Source organism: Eupeodes corollae, chromosome 2 (genome assembly GCF_945859685.1).
Source record: "Eupeodes corollae chromosome 2, idEupCoro1.1, whole genome shotgun sequence".
Taxonomy (NCBI): Eukaryota; Metazoa; Arthropoda; class Insecta; order Diptera; family Syrphidae; genus Eupeodes; species Eupeodes corollae.
Window position 1 is genome coordinate 132,720,807 of NC_079148.1, and position 16,862 is coordinate 132,737,668.

Genomic DNA, 16,862 nt, shown 5'->3' on the forward strand with positions numbered 1-16,862 from the left:
CCAAATAAAGTGATATGCTGCTCAATAAAATGCATACAAATGTTGAGCAATTTCCATTTCTTCATCTGGCGTTGGCCAAGATATCCACTGAGGACAAAGAGTCTCTTCAAGTATTCCGAGAACTTCGGACAGTACCAGACTGAAAGTTCTTTGCGCTATAACAATTTCGTAATCTTTACCCACTCCTTTCTGATATCCACCCTCTGCGAAAAATCGCAAACAAGCGGCGAGCTTGACAATGGGGGAATACCAAATTTCTGTTTCGTTGGAGGTACTCCATTTGTTATGATGTCCAGCAGAAGCTTAAAAGCCGGTTTGTTTAATCTATAATGCTGCTGGAAACTGAAAATTATGTATACATATGTATTCTACATATGTCTTTAATTCTTACAATGATTCACGTAACTCCAAAGGATTGGAATTATCCCTTAAATGCCTTCGAACAGCTCTTACTTCAGTCCTTTCTTCTTCCTAGACCAACATTTGAAGGGCAATGCTTATCATAATTTGTTTATTTTTTGGATCTTTATTTAATAAAAAAATATAATATCACAAAACAAAAATACACTTCACTAGGTTCGTTCATTTTCTAAACACGAACACTCACTTGTTAAGAAACAGAGAGGGAAATTTTGTATTTTTACAGATTAAGTTGTTTTTTTGCAGGTAAATCGATTGGAAATGGATTTTAAAGCGTGTTTTCACAATCAGTGTCCTAAATTTTAACAGGAAGCTGCAGCACTACATACATTTATTTGGGTTTTTATATTTAACGGGGGAAAGTTGGTTCGGATATTATTCTCTGTTTTTATCAGAGATGGGGAAATTGTTTGCGAGCTCAGCTCTATGAACATGTCAATTATTCGAACTGTCAGTCCTGATCCGAATGAAATTTTATTCGGATGAAACTCGCAATAACTTTTAAAATTCCGGGCGAACACAGATATTTCGGGCGAACGATTTTCCGGGTGAAACTCACAATAAGGCTGATTGTAAAAGTTTTTCAAAAAAAATCAAATACAGTGGTGGTCCAGTATAACGAACGATATAATGTCCAGGGTACAGGTACTTTACTTAATAGAATAAAAAAACATGCATTTATTACTTCATTTACATATAACGAAACATTTAAGGAATATATTTGTATTAGTATACAAATATTTGTACTCATATTTAAGAAAAAAAAATCGTAAATATGCATTTCTTTTTTAGGCGTTAAGTTTTATTATTGAATGCCTCTGTCCTTAAACTTCTTAGAACTAATACTTTAGAGCTTTCATTCCATTTTGTTATGCCCATTGGATGCAATTGTCAAAATTTCGGACAGCTTTGTGATGACTCATTCTTTGAACTTCAGTTTCTGAGATAGCATTTTCTTTACTAGGTATTATAATCCACAATTTTACTTGATCTGCATCATTCCAGGACTCCAAATCATGTGTAGTGAATTCAGTCTGAAGAAATTATGTAAGACTTCATAGCTTACAAAACAGTTCTTGCAATTTAAAATTGTGTTTACCTTTGGGAAAATATTTTTCAAAAGCCACCGTATTTGCTACAACGATCATATCGTCTTGATTACGGAGAGCTGATAAAGGAATATCATCCTCATCAAATTCCTCATCTGAACTTAGAGATTAAATGTTCTTCCAGCACTTGTGAAGCTCAACCGTGGATACTTTTTCCCATGAAAAGGCAATGAGTAATACAGCATCGTAAAGATTAAGATCTTTTAGAGCATTGATTATGCCCTTTTCGGAATTCAAAATTTTGCTAAGCAAGCTGTGTCTAAAAAAGAGATGACTAAGCTCTAAGCGTGCAGCATTTTGATCCATGGGCTGAATTAAATGTGTAACATTTGGTGGCACAATACACAACCCAAATGTTGCCCTCATCTGTTTTTTTTATTAGCTCCTCTTTTGGTGGATTAATAGGAGCATTGTCCAAAACTAATAAAGCATTTATAGGAAGTTTCTGATCACTTAAAAATTCTTCAACCTAAAAAAAACACGGTGTTTAGTAACTTTAAAGATTTGGCATTTCTTTTCAAACCTATGGAACAAAATTTTGAAACAATCACGTTTTAAACCTGTATCATTTAAGCATGCGAGACGTTCTTTAGACATTTTTCTACCAGGGTCACTCGTTTCTCCAGCGTGAACATATGAAGTGTTTGGTAGCATTTTCCAATATAATCCAGTTTCGTCCGCATTGAAAATTGCATTATAGGTGAATTTATTTTCATTAATTATTTCAGCTTATTTCTTCTTAAATGGTTTGACAAGGTCTGCCCTCGGTGAAAGCTTTTCACCAGACTCTTTAAGAAGTCGAATTCCAAAGCGATTTTTAAATTCGCTGTGAATTTACCGTGTTGATATTTTTTTTTTTGAAACTGCAATGCCTTGGCCTTTAAAATGTTACCATTAATAGGAACATGACTCTCACGTTGGGCAATAAACCATTTGTACAATGCGGTTTCCATTTTTTGATATTCACCCTTCTTTAATGATAGTCGACGAAAAGATCCACTGTTTGTATTTCTCAGATTTTTGAGAACCTTGCTCTCATTTTTCTTCTTAGTGCATATGCAAGACTTTGGAATTCCAAACTTCTTCGAAATGTCCGAAAGCGAAACTCCTCTTTTATATTTGTCAATGATTTTAATTTTTGCTTCCATTGTAAGACGTTTGCGCCACGACATCTTGCAGAACTTTCTTATTCAGCATCAGACATGAAACAAAAATGGGAATACAAATACATTACAGTTTTGTGCACAGCAAACAGCGCAACTGTTTACACGAAGACGAATACGTAGGACATAACTAAGCAAGCGAAAAAAAAACCACTTGCGTAATGGGAAATTGCGTATGTAATAAATAAATTAGGTGGCGCAACAGTCCTTAGAAAACCAGAGCCTGGTTGCTTACAACTCTCAACCATTCCTGTGTACGAGTGATTGCAGGGTTGGAGGGGACCTACAGCTTATATGCCGAATCCGAACGGTTAATTTGAGAAAGCACTTTTTTATAACAAGAATTACTCTTGGAGAATTTGTCAATTCGTCGCAGGAGGCAGTACCCGTAAACAAAAACTTTGGGTGGCACAGGCAGACCTCTTGCATGACAGTCCAACGGACTAACTAATAACTATCATGCCACGGGTACTATGTATCTTCCAATATTATCATAAACTTACATGTTAGTAGATATTAAAACATTTACAGCAATTTTTTTTACTATCTGAAATTCGTTATTTTGTTCGTTATATAGAATTAGACTTGAAAAAAGCGTTCGTAATATCGATAATTCGTTATATCGGCATTCGTTATACTGGACCACTAATCAAAAATCTTTCTTGGGAGCTACAAATTAAATAAAAACTTATATTTAAATAATAACAAAGTTCAAACCTTGATTTTTTTTGACACCAATACAAATTAAAATTAAATTTCTTTTAAGAGAATTGGAATTTATAGAATTCTTTCTCTTCCTCAAAAATCTTACAACACCATTACAAGATATTTGTTAGTGATTATGTAAGTCCTTATACTTTAGGGGGAATCCCATGAAGAAAGAGTGAAAAATGCACCGGATGTGCATAAAATAGAATTGAGTTACCTAAAATAACTAACCTACACCAATATCGTCTACAAATAATTGAAAGTTTTCTAAAATACAATTTTATATTATTTATGTACATCAATCTCTAGTTGTAGCTTTTTTTACAAATTAAGTAAGGAGTATTTTTATCAATAACATTTATATACAGAGAGTTTCTCTATTCAAGAACATACGTTCAAAAATGTTCTTCATCTCATGTAGTTATTTTGATATAAACTTTAAACCCATAGTAAATGCGTTGTTTGGTTTCTGTGAGCAAAGGAACAGATCTTTTTACTTAACAATGTTATATTTAAGAACTACGCAAATGTACCTATGTTAAGTGCTAAATTTGTCTGCACCTTTGATTTGCAACCAAACTTTGGTATTTTAAAGTGATCATTCCATATTTTGACCATACTTTGTCTTCAAAAACTATTGTATCACCGGAAGTGCCAAAACGTGTACAAGTATATTTATACATATTCACACCTACGTACATCGACATTTCACCTCAATTTTTATATAAATATCTACCGACCGACACAAAACAAAAACACCACCTTCAATCGATGACGATAAAAGCAGCAGTGTAATAATTAAATTAAATTTATATAAAAAAAAAGAAGAGAAACTGTCTTATGGTCTTGTGAGTAATACTCATGTGTTTTCTATATTTAAGTTGAACTCAAATTAAAAATCCAATGTCTAGAAATCACATTTGAAAAGCAATGAGATGAGAAATGAGATGTTTTGCAAATTATAGAGAAGAGCAAATACTTGAAAAACTTTTTTTTTTATTTTTCGTCCGCTTTTTTAAGAAATGCACGAGTTACATTGATCAATAAAAAGAAGAAAACAACTTAACGAGAATTTGAAGAAAGGAAACAAAAACCCATGACATCAGTTATCACCCGAAATGATAACATCTTTTTGTTTGCTATATATAAAGTACCTACCTACCTTCACATGTACATAGATACTTTAAAACTTAATTATGCATTCATTAAAAAATCGAACACATGACATTTAACTAGAGAAAAGAAGTTAGTCTTAAATAAATTTGTCTTTCTGTCTAGTTAAACAAATCGGTAGTTATACTGAAAGTCACGATTGTTGAGAGTAGTGACTAAAATTTGGTCTTTAAATTGAATAAATACAAATTTTTTGTATGGTTTTTAAATAGTTTTTCTTTTATAGACTATTAGTAGGTATAATATTTGTATGAAAAATAATAATTGATACTCGTAGTTTTGATACTGGTAATTAGTGTCACAAAGTTGATTAGCACGAGAGTTTGTAGCTGATTTCTGACTGGTTTTTTCTTTTGTTTGATTTATTATTTCATACATTTTAAAGTTAATTATCCTCTGTCATCGTTATTTTTCCTTCTGTTTTGGTGCAAGTGATTCAATTTGATACATCAATTAACTTCCTAGATGCCGTAAGTTAAAAAAGAAGAAAATAATATTAATAAGCATTCGTAAAGAAAATTATTTTGTATTTGTATAAGTGTAAAATACACTAACGCAGGAAGTGTTTTCTTATATGAACTTGTGCAATCTATCCACAATCTTCTATCATATTTTTTTAAGTTACACTATTTTACAAATAATTCCAATTTTTTTGTTATATTTACAGCCAATTCCCATTTGATGCCGGCCAAGTGCGTGTGCTTTTGTTCAGGGAGTGTGATAGTCGTGGCAGGCGATTGCTTTTCGATTCAAATGCCTTACAAAAAGTCACACTAAAAGATTTCGAAATAAGACTCAGTACTGCCCATAAGATAATCGATGAAAATATAAGTGTAAATTCAGATATTAATTCTGGAAAACATCAATTTAAAAGCCAATCGAATGGATATGTTGAAGCAGCCGATGGTTGTTTATATAAAGTGAGTAAACAAAATGTATCTTTTTCCGTTTAATTTTGTATATATATAGAACTTATTCAGCAGCATTCAAGGAAAGCATAACCTAAAGAAAAAAAGTCGTCTAAATTTACTAAATAAAGAAATTTGTATTCTATTGCATTCTTAGTCAAAGCACCAAATAGTGGAAAAAGTATTGAAAATCCATAACGTCTGCTATTGTTAAGATTTCGTTGATATGTTCACAGATTGTTCTTATTTATAGACAGATTTAAAAAATGAGGCTTTTGTTCAAACAAATAATAGCTAGTTTGTATTTCTAAAGAAGAATCATAATTAAACAGAATTTCGCAAACAAAAGTCATATGATGTTTGTATTTATTTTAGTTTTATTTGAATTGTGCGATATACACCCCAACCACACACTTACTTACGGTGCCGATGAACCTTTTCGAGGAAGTAAACATTTTAGTTTTAGTGAAAATTATTATTAAAAAACATTTAAGAAATTAAAAATTCCTGATCTGAAGCCAGCTTGGAACTCACTGAGCAGATTATTAGAATGTATCCATTTATTTATGAGAATTGAAGTAAATATTTTATATGACGAGTTCAAAAACGAGATTCCTCTGTAGTTTTCCGGAACTTCAGGGCTTCCCTTCTTGTGGATTGGAAAATCAAGGCATCGCTGAATTGGTTTGGGATGGTTCCTTGAAGTGCTTGGGCTTCCGAATAGTCTTTTTTCGGCAGAGAAGTTTATAACTCTGATTATACTCCATGTAACGGTCCTTTGAAAAAATGTATTATACTTCCGATATGCGCTCAGCAAATCGTAAGAAAGGCTTCTCGCCTGCATGCACCTTGTCAAAAAAAGGTTCTCTATATTCAGTTTTTTATTTGTCTCATATTGGTATATGGTATGCTCCTTTATGGCTGAATCACAAACACGGTTCAGCTTCGGCTTGGAACTCACTAGGCAGATTATTAGAATATATCCATTTATTTAAACGGCTGATGAGAATTGAAGTAAATATTTTATATGACGAGTTCAAAAACGAGATTCCTCTGTAGTTTTCCGGAACTTCAGTGCTTCCCTTCTTGCGGATTGGAAAATTAAGGCATCGCTGAACTGGTTTGGGATGGTTCCTTGAAGTGCTTGGGCTTCCGAATAGTCTTTTTTCGGCAGAGAAGTTTATAATTCTGATTATACTCCATGTAACGGTCCTTTGAAAAAATTTATTATACTTCCGATATGCGCTCAGCCAATCCTAAGAAAGGCTTCTCGCCTGCATGCAACTTGTCAAACCAAAGTTCTCTATATTCAGTTTTTTATTTGGCTCTATTGGTATTGGTATATGGTATGCTCCTTTATGGCTGAATCACAAACAAGCTTCAGCTTCGCCTTCGTCTGCGTCACGGTGGGCCTGTTTCAAGGTTGCTTTGATTGACATTTTTATTATTTCATCCCTCCAAAGAGCAAATATTTTGTATGTTGTGTACGTCCATAAAATTATCTTCGACTGAAGTCCCCAATTTTTGCCGAAAGTTTTGCTGCAGGAGTAGAAGGCAACACAGGCTTTCTTAACCCGTACTTCCATATTTAGTTTCCAGTTTGGTTTAGAGTCGAGTTTAATTCCCAAATATTTTGCACTGAAAGACAAGGATAGGATTTGACCATTGAGTCGAGGTAGCGTGAAGGGCGGTACTTTAGTTTTGGTGGTAAAGAGCAATAATTCAGTTTTACTTTAATTAACTCCTAGTCCCTAACTCATTGCCCAGCTGCTAACTTTCTTCAAAGCTGACTCCGTGATTTCACTAATCACAAAGGTGTACTTTCCTGACACCAATACCACCAAATCATTCGCATAGGCTACCGCCTTCACTCCACATCTCTTCTATTTAACGAGAATTGTATCTATGACCAGAAGCCATAGAAAAGGCGAAAGGACACCACCCTTTGTTGTTCCCTGAAGGCCCTCCGTTTTCTGATACGTCAAACAGAACGCGGTCAGCTTTCGGCGCTCTATTGACCCTGTTCTTATAGTCTAGGCAACAACAATGAAAATACTTCTGATATTTATAAAATTGAAACTCACTTCTTAATTTTCCTTATCTGTGAGTTGACTATTTTGTTTTCTTTTGAAGTTGGAGTGTCGTTTTCGTTGTAAAAATTTAGAACTTAAATTTGACAGTCGAATCCCATTTTTAACCGCTGGCTTTCATAGCGTTCTGTTTGAACAACAACGAATAAATACATAGAGAACGGGCAATGCGAGTGGCAAACTTTTATCTCGGAATATGTCCATCGCGGTATAAACGCTATATACAGTGGTGACAAAATAAATAGCCCATATACACTAATATCTGTTTAATGAAAGTTTTTCGTACTTTCTTAGCTTCAAACAACTGTTTATTAATGAGTAAGTAAGAACAAAGATATACATACATATATGATTTAACAAAAAAATAAAGTGTATTGAATTCATACAAAAAAAAATAACAACAAAATCATTAATACAGTTCATGATTTTCTAGGACACAATAAATAGCACATTTTATAAATAACGAAACAAAGTAACAAACAATTCCACACAATTAAAAGAAAATAGCAAGTATTTGGTTGGGTAACCCTTATTTTTAATCACAGCAGCACACCGGCAGTTCAAGACTCCGGCATCGTTCAACAGGTACTGAGTACCAAGCTCGTTGAACTTCCTGCCAAAGTTTGTCCAAATTTGGAATATCAGATCTATTTATCGCTTTTTTCACGTCACTCCATAAGTTCTTAATAGGATTGAGATCTGGGGACTGGGCTGGCTATTCCATAGCACTTATTTTTTGGGCGGATAGAAATTGGTCAACAGACTTAGCCGTATGTTTATGATCGTTATCATATTGAAATGTCCAATTCAAGGGCATTTCCTCCTCGGCATACGGTAGCATTGTATCACTTAGGATTTCCTTGTATTTAATCTAGTCGATGAAATGGCCCCACACCATGCCAAGAAAAACATCCCCACTCCGCGTCGCACATATTTTTTACCATCTGACCCGAAGCGATTGAATTTGGACTCATCGCTCCATAAGATATTTCTCCAACAATTTGGATCTTTTGAAATGTGCTCCTTTGCAAACTGCAGTCTACCCTTGGAGACATGTGGTTATTTTACTTACAGAAACTTTATGGCTGAAACACATACACGCTTCAGCGTCGTCTGCGTTACGTTAGGCCTGCTTCGAGGTTGCTTTGAATGACATTTGTATTATTTCATCCCTCCAAAGAGCAAATATTTTGTTTGTTGAAATTTTTTTTACAGCAGATGAGCTGTCAGACTAAGCAAATGTTCAGATAATTGAACTAGAGCTTCCGTTTGAAGTCACATTACGTTACATTACGTTCTTTTCCTTACGATTGTCAAACGAAACGTGAGGTCGAAGCTCCATTGTGATAGCATGCATTGAATTCCTATGGCTGAACTCGTTAACGTAAGCGTGTTTGTGTTTCAGCCATTAATACCAAGATCTTGTTCAATTGCATTTTTTATTTTTGGAGCAGTCATGAATGGATCAGCTTTGCTCAGGGGCGATGGCAATATAAGTTCGAGGGGTGGTTTTTCTTGTCCGATTCTTGCGAATTTTATTTTGAACACTTCCTTCTTCTTGGTAATGGTAAAGAGCATTAATTACCTTCTTCCTTGAGTTTGTGTGTCCATCTTTCTTGAAATCAAGAACTCGTAGCCTGAAGCCCTCTGTTGAGTGTTTGCCACGTCCCATACTATAATTTATTAATTCAAATTGAAGAATCTACTAAAAAAATTATAAAAAAATCTAAACAATTTAACTTACCTTTTAAAAAGTAAGAATATGTATGAAAATTGTACTTAATTTGCAACGAGAACAATGTGTGCTATTGGTACCATTTGACTTCCATTTGGCTTTGTTTATAAAATTATGTGTACATAATTGATTTACCGTTACCTTACATTGAAAGTATACATAGCAAAAAACCTCTTACGGTATTGGCATTGATAACTGATCTTTCTGTTAGAGCCCTAGAGAGAATTTTTAACATAACTGTGCTATTTGTTTTGTCTCCACTGTAAACCAATTGATGGAAGCGCTTTGTATGAGAAGTTTCACAGTTTTGTTATAACCAAATGAGGGTGACGTTTAGATGAATATGTTTTGGAAACATAAAATTAAAAGAAAAGAACCTATGATGCCGATAGAGTGGATGAAAAGTTGATTTGTTTATAACTTAAGAATTGTCTTCGCTCCGTATAGGGACATTTTTAGAGAAAACCATAGGAAACAACTATTGAATCTTCTCATGCAGCTTAGAAGACATCCTTTATTTTTTAAACAACAGAAAGAATTGTACATATGCAGTTTTATTTAAACAGATGAACAGTTGTACAGTGCATAAGGATTTATGTAGGCTTTATCTAACGTTGCCAAAATTCCCATTTATAAAAATGTCTGCTATAAATTTTAGTGATACAATGTTTATTCCAAAAAAGTACCAAAATGGAACAATCTATTCCATTTATCTGTCTATCAAATCAGCTGTTTGTCATACCAAATTAAATATGAAAATGTGTGTTGTGGGTGGAAGAACATCCGATAAATTAATTGCCAATTATGAAGTTCTGTTAAGGATATAATAGTTGTTTTGGCATTTTCTAAGGAGCACCTCATACCTGATAACAAAAGGCGACATCTTTGCTTCCAGACGCCAAAGCATCTTTTCACCGTGTTACGACTAGTTATATAAGATATATTGTATCTCATTTCAGCATCCGTTCGAGGATATTAGTACAAGGGTACCTACCATCCCCAAGCAGAAGTCTATTGAACTCCCATCATCAAATCTTTGTTTAATTCTGCTTTCCCTAAAATTTAGTGATTCATGAGAGCTGCCTCTCCAGCGGCAAACAAAGTCATTCATTTTTAGGGATGGGTCGCATACTACTTGGGTGTTCATCGAGTTGTACCCTTTTCTGTTTATATAGGACTGCCCTGATCGGCCACCTACTTTTGGGATACTTATGTATGTGGGTACAGTCAATAGCCCCAAACAACCAACAAAGAAATTGGCATTTTATGAAACAAAGGTCTTTTGGTAGCTAATACTCTTGCCACTCGCCTACCACTCGTTTATATCTGCTCCATCGTCTTGAATCTATAAATAAATCATAAAAGGTACGGATTTCGAATTGGTGTGAACATTTAGTACAAACTTACATCGTTCCATCTCCAATATTTTATTGCACCTATCCATGGGGATGTGGCCTCCTCTATTGTGGCTGCTGATGTCCGAACGGATAATTCCACTTATTTTTATGATATTCTCTTTCCAAAATCTATATATTTTTTTAAATTCTTTGTTTCTTAGGCTCATTGGGTTGCATAGATAACTGTCTTGCTTTGGTTTTTTTTTGTGTTTTTGTGTATTGTGATGACTGGTAAGTTTTGTGTTGAATAAAGCAACATTCGGGGGCTACGAAAAAAATTGTGTTCTGTATACGTCCATACTGTTTTAAACAGGCCAGCTGTTCTGGCACTAAGTAAAACCCAGGTTGGCGAGAATACCGATCATACGGAGTTAAACCTTCATGGTTATAGCTTAGTGCCATTATTCTTTTCTCACCATGGTCTAGCCGTTTACGTCCGTAATGATGTTGCCTACCAGCTTCTACCACAGTATGGCCAATGTATTAATACAAATTTTAATTATATATGGTTCAAATTTACTGTTCAAAGGCGCATCATTCATACTTGTTTTATTTACCGCAGCCCAAGTTTGGATAGTAATTCGACTTCAAACGAATTCGATGGTCCGACTCTATCCAGAGAATTGTATCCCATTTTCCGAGCAGTGAGATCGTTATTACGGGCGATTTCAATGTACACAATTTTTTGTGGCTGCGTTATTCGGGTCAGACAACATCCGAAGAAAGGTATGTCGAGATTTTTGCTGAGTTAAACCACCTGACTCAGTTAGTTGGCGAGCCAACTCGGATTCCTGACGTTGCAGGTCAATCCGCCAACACTCTAGACTTGTTTCTTACCTCTGATCCTAATAAATATACTGTCAGTGTATTATCGCCTCTAGGTACATCAGACCATTGTGTCATATCTGCAAATTTCTCATGCCAAAAAACGGCAGCTAAATTTATAACCCCTACGAGAACCGTTTGGCAATATGAGAAAGCCAACTGGGACGTTCTCAATGAATTCTTCAGGAACTTTAACTGGTCACTATGCTTCCTCGATAGTGACGTGAATCCCAGTGCAGATATGATTACCAACTTAATTCTTTTCTGAAGAGAAATTTTATCCCGAATAGGGTAAAATCTATCAAACCCAAAGAAAACATGGTTTGATTCGAGCTGTAAAGAGGTTATTAGGATCAAAAATGTAAGTTTCCGGAATTACTAAGCCAACCCAACTGAGGAAAACCGGAATAAGTTCAAACAAGCTAGAAAGACCTGTAACGGACATATACGACGCATTAAATTTTTGCATGACCAGAAATTACGGCAAAAAATACTACAATGTCCCAATGGGAGTAAACATTTCTGTAAGCATTTCTATGTAAGCTCGATTGATAAAGCCAATTTGCTTGCAGCAGAGTTTGCTGTTCATTCGATGCTGCCAGTGAGTGACATGACTCCGCCTGTAAGTTACTAGAGTACTTAAAAATCTTGACATTCACAAATCCGCTGGCCCGGACAGTATCCCCGCTATTGTTCTGAAGAGGTGTTCTTCAACGCTGGCAAAACCACTGCGTAAGCTTTTCCATCTGTCCTATCCTACAGGTCTCTTTCCGAGTGGATGGAAAACTGCATTTGTTCAGCCTATCCCTAAAATAGGCGAAACCTCCTCACCATCCAACTATCGTCCAATTGCACTTACATCCCTTCTTTCCAAGGTCATAGAAACGCTGATCAATTTTCAGCTTAAGAAATATCTTGAAGAACGAAAGCTTCTTAATGACCGGCAGTATGGCTTTCGTTGCAATAGGTCCACTGGTGCACTTAATATTTCAAAAGCATTTGATAGAGTTGGCATCAAGCTCTCTTATCGAAAGCGTCTTCGTTGGGTTAGAAATGATTGGACGGGTTCAAATCCGATATTCACAAAATAAACGCTGGTGTGCCCCAGGGCTCCGTTTTGTCTCCGACGCTCTTCCTCATTTTTATAAATGATCTTTTGTCTGAAACTTCTAACCCACTAAATTGTTTCGCGGATGACAGTACCCTCAGCTTTTCATATTCGTTTTTAGATTCTCATCCTTATTCTTCGGATGTGAACTACCAACGGCAGCGTATGATAAGCTCATTAAATTCAGATCTTGACAGTATTGTTCAATGGGGAATCAAAAACCGTGTAGAATTTAATGCTTCGAAAATTCAATGCTGTCTACTGTCGCAAAAGCGTAACAGTCCCCCAATGCCACTATCCATGAGTGGTACTTGCATCGAGGAGACTGAACAGCTATCAGTCGTAGGTATGTGCATTACAAACCACTTGTTGTGGAGTGATCACATATTTGACATCGCCAAAAATGCCTGCTAAGTGTTTAGGTTTTCTCCGACGATGCAAGAAGTTTTGTACCCCTTCTGATCTGGCTATAATTTATAAAGCCTATATTCGTTCAAAACTTGAGTACAATTCCCATATTTGGGCAGGTGCTCCTATAACCCACTTGAGTCTCTTGGACAGAATTCAAAAGAGAGCTCTAAAAATGATAGGTGACCATTGTCTAACTGAAACTTTTGCATCTCTCGAGCACCGTCGTAAGGTTTCATGTCTCTCATTATTCTATGGCTACTTCCATAAGCAATGTTCTAATGAAATAGCCAGTTGCATTCCTCCTCTCAAACAATTCAACCGTAATACTCGTTCTTTTAGGAATGCCCATCAGTTTACCCTTGAGCCCGATTTCGGTCGTACTGTAAAGTTCAGAGATTCTTTTTTTAGTCGCACAACACGAATGTGGAATGCTTTACCAGACTCAATATTTCCCACTCATTACAATGTGCAGGCATTCAAAACCAATGTGCATCGGTATCTCCTTTCAAATCCTATCCTGCCTTCCTAATCACTCGCATTGTGTATAATCATATAAGGGTATTCATATCCCCTTGAGTGCGCGTACAATATAAAAACTTTTTTTTTATAAACTTTCCGCGTTCCCGGAGTTGGTAAAACGCGATTTAAATTCTTAAAATCATTAATAAACTGGAAAGTAATTATTGTTTTATTTTTAATTTCAATAATGGAGAGAAATCAAAATGACATTTCCGAAATAATGATAACAATAATTTCCTTATGTAGGCTCTATTAAACCTTTAAACGCGTTTAGCTTATTATTTAGAGGCATTATAGTTATTACTTAACTTTATGTAAGCTCTATACAGCGTTTTTAAATAATACTGATAATCTTCAAAAAAAAAACTGACGACTTTACGCTTGATTTGAGATTTCAAAGTTTGACACCAACCTTAATTGCTTTGAGAATTAACCTTTCGCATTTTGGCCTAGACTTTTATGTCCCTTACATTCCTGCCATTTATCTCAACTCAGGATTAATTAGCTCAGGTTTTAGTATTTTACGACTTGTTGCGTTAGCAAATTAATATAAGAACTTGTCGTTTACCTTACGATATTCCTTAAAGCATTGGTAGAATAACATTTATGAATGTTTCTACATCGACATTAAATATTTTATTGCCATTCTTAATAGTAAACAAAAATTGTATTTTATTATGACCCGTCTAACTAGTCACATGCATTCAAACATCAATCATTGACACAAACTGATTAAACGTAAATTATTGATCTTTAAATTTTTCTCCTTTCATATCGTAAATGTTATGTGTTTAGTTGTTTTATTACCACAAACATATGTTGTTTTTTTTTTACTAAAATGACGGCAGAAAAATAACCCACGTATGTGGCATGGCTCATGTGACATCTTGACCGTGTCTCAAATTGTTTTGAAAATATGTACGTACATATGTTAATATATGTGTACATAGAAAGACGGTTAATTATTAGTATTATTATGAATAATAAATTAATCAAAATTCCAATAAAGTTCATAATCATATCGTAGTATACAATCTTTCGACATCCAACCATTATGATTAAATGATAATCTTTGATTTAGAGTTTGACATAAATTAATAATTAAAAAGTATAAAATTATAATCAGGTGATCATTCACCTTTAGTTGTGAAATTTGTTGCCCCTCTTCTGAGCAGGGATGAGAATGCTACGCAAGAAAAGTGAAACATTTTGCCCAAAAAAACGAAGTAGATTTGTAAAATATGTAGCAGATAATGAAAAAAACACAAAATACACCACCTAGTCTTACTTAGACGTAAAATTGTATGTATTTGAAGGTTAAATGCTTCTTGAAATTCACAAAATTCAGTTTGTCGTATAGAGCTGTGAGAAAAATAAAAATAAACATCTTGTAAGTATGTCTCCATTTGAAATTCAATTTTCTTTATTGCCGCTGATGCACATAAATGCAGCGAATGACAGGCACAATGAATCAATTCAACACATCTTAAATGAAATTTTGTGCGTTAGACAAAATTTTAAAATGAAGCAGAAATAAGTTGCTACGTAGCAGATACATACAAATAAATTAATGAAGTAGATCTGCTACATATGAAGTAAATACTCATCTCTGCTTCTGAGGTGAGCAGTACTTGTGAGCAAAAAGTAAAAACAGTTTGTATGTAAACAAACAAATGAACATAAAACAATTGCTCCAAGTGATCAAACCCTGGAGTAATATCACAATAACGAAAACAAAAGCAAACGAAAAAATGTACCTTGCCATATGGAAGCGCGCGCTGCCTCTTTTTGTTTTGCATGTCAATCCCATGTTAAGAGGTTGTTGTTTTTTTTACGTGGCGAGTTAACAAAACAACAAAACACCAAATTTAAAGTCATGTGATAATTACATTATTATAGCACATTTTAATAATTGAGTTGTTATATTTTATTTTCAGAGTTGCCAAGTGGTTTTTGTTCAAGTGGATGCTTTAAACTAATCAAAATTACTATCATGTAATTTTCTTTAACTTAAGTCGAACATAATATTACATTCTATCGAACTAAGTACATTTTTCAAAAATTGATGTAATTCTCTTTTATAACGATAAGCTTGTAATTGTATAAAAGGCGCCTTTAAATTAATGTTGTTTCTGCACAACAACTCAACACTATCACGTGCTTACATTAAAAAAAAAAAACTTAACACAGGTTGTAAACTAAATGCTGAAAGTTCTTTGTGTCAACGACTTTTATTACATTGTGAGCTGTCTTGTCTTAATGCGAACTCGATATGTTGTTTTTTGTTGTTTAGGTGCACACGTCGTCGTATGTTACTATTGATACGAAATGAGTTAATTGATGGATTGTTGTTGAAAGAAAAATAATTAAAAACTCGTGCATCACGAGACTTAAGACTTTGACGATGTCGACAAAAGTAGGGGATTGCATATTAAATCCTATTGTGTATCGACCGAGGAATGCAATGAATGATTTTCCCGGAATTTATGATTTCTATATAGAAAAATATCGTATGAAAGCGGAATTATAAAGTGACCACCATAGGTTTGCATTTAAAATACTAATTCCCGATAAATTAGTTCAGCTTTTCTTTTTGCTTGGTATTTGGATGAAATAGCTTACTAAGTGACCTTCTCAAGGCATATGAATATTAGGTTGTAACTAAACCATCGGTTTTCTGAACTAAGATAAGTTAAGTTGTAATCCGGCAAACGGTATTACCGATCACAACTAAAGGGTGATTTTTTTGAGGTTAGGATTTTCATGCATTAGTATTTGACAGATCACGCGGGATTTCAGACATGGTGTCAAAGAGAAAAATGCTCAGTATGCTTTGACATTTCATCATGAATAGACTTACTAACGAGCAACGCTTGCAAATCATTGAATTTTATTACCAAAATCAGTGTTCGGTTCGAAATGTGTTTCGCGCTTTACGTCCGATTTATGGTCTACATAATCGACCAAGTGAGCAAACAATTAATGCGATTGTGACCAAGTTTCGCACTCAGTTTACTTTATTGGACATTAAACCAACCACACGAATGCGTACAGTGCGTACAGAAGAGAATATTGCGTCTGTTTCTGAGAGTGTTGCTGAAGACCGTGAAATGTCGATTCGTCGCCGTTCGCAGCAATTGGGTTTGTGTTATTCGACCACATGGAAGATTTTACGCAAAGATCTTGGTGTAAAACCGTATAAAATACAGCTCGTGCAAGAACTGAAGCCGAACGATCTGCCACAACGTCGAATTTTCAGTGAATGGGCCCTAGAAAAGTTGGCAGAAAATCCGCTT

General features: G+C 34.7%; 1 protein-coding gene across 1 annotated transcript in view; it reads left to right on the forward strand.

The window, feature by feature from the left end:
- The window catches only part of LOC129945629 (folliculin-interacting protein 2), a 30,746-nt gene that overhangs the window by 5,664 nt on the left and 8,220 nt on the right, over positions 1 to 16,862 (forward strand). Inside the window, exon 2 of the mRNA XM_056055472.1 lies at positions 5,241 to 5,493. Coding sequence (XP_055911447.1) covers positions 5,241 to 5,493 — 253 coding nt within the window. The remainder of the gene's footprint in view (positions 1 to 5,240; positions 5,494 to 16,862) is intronic.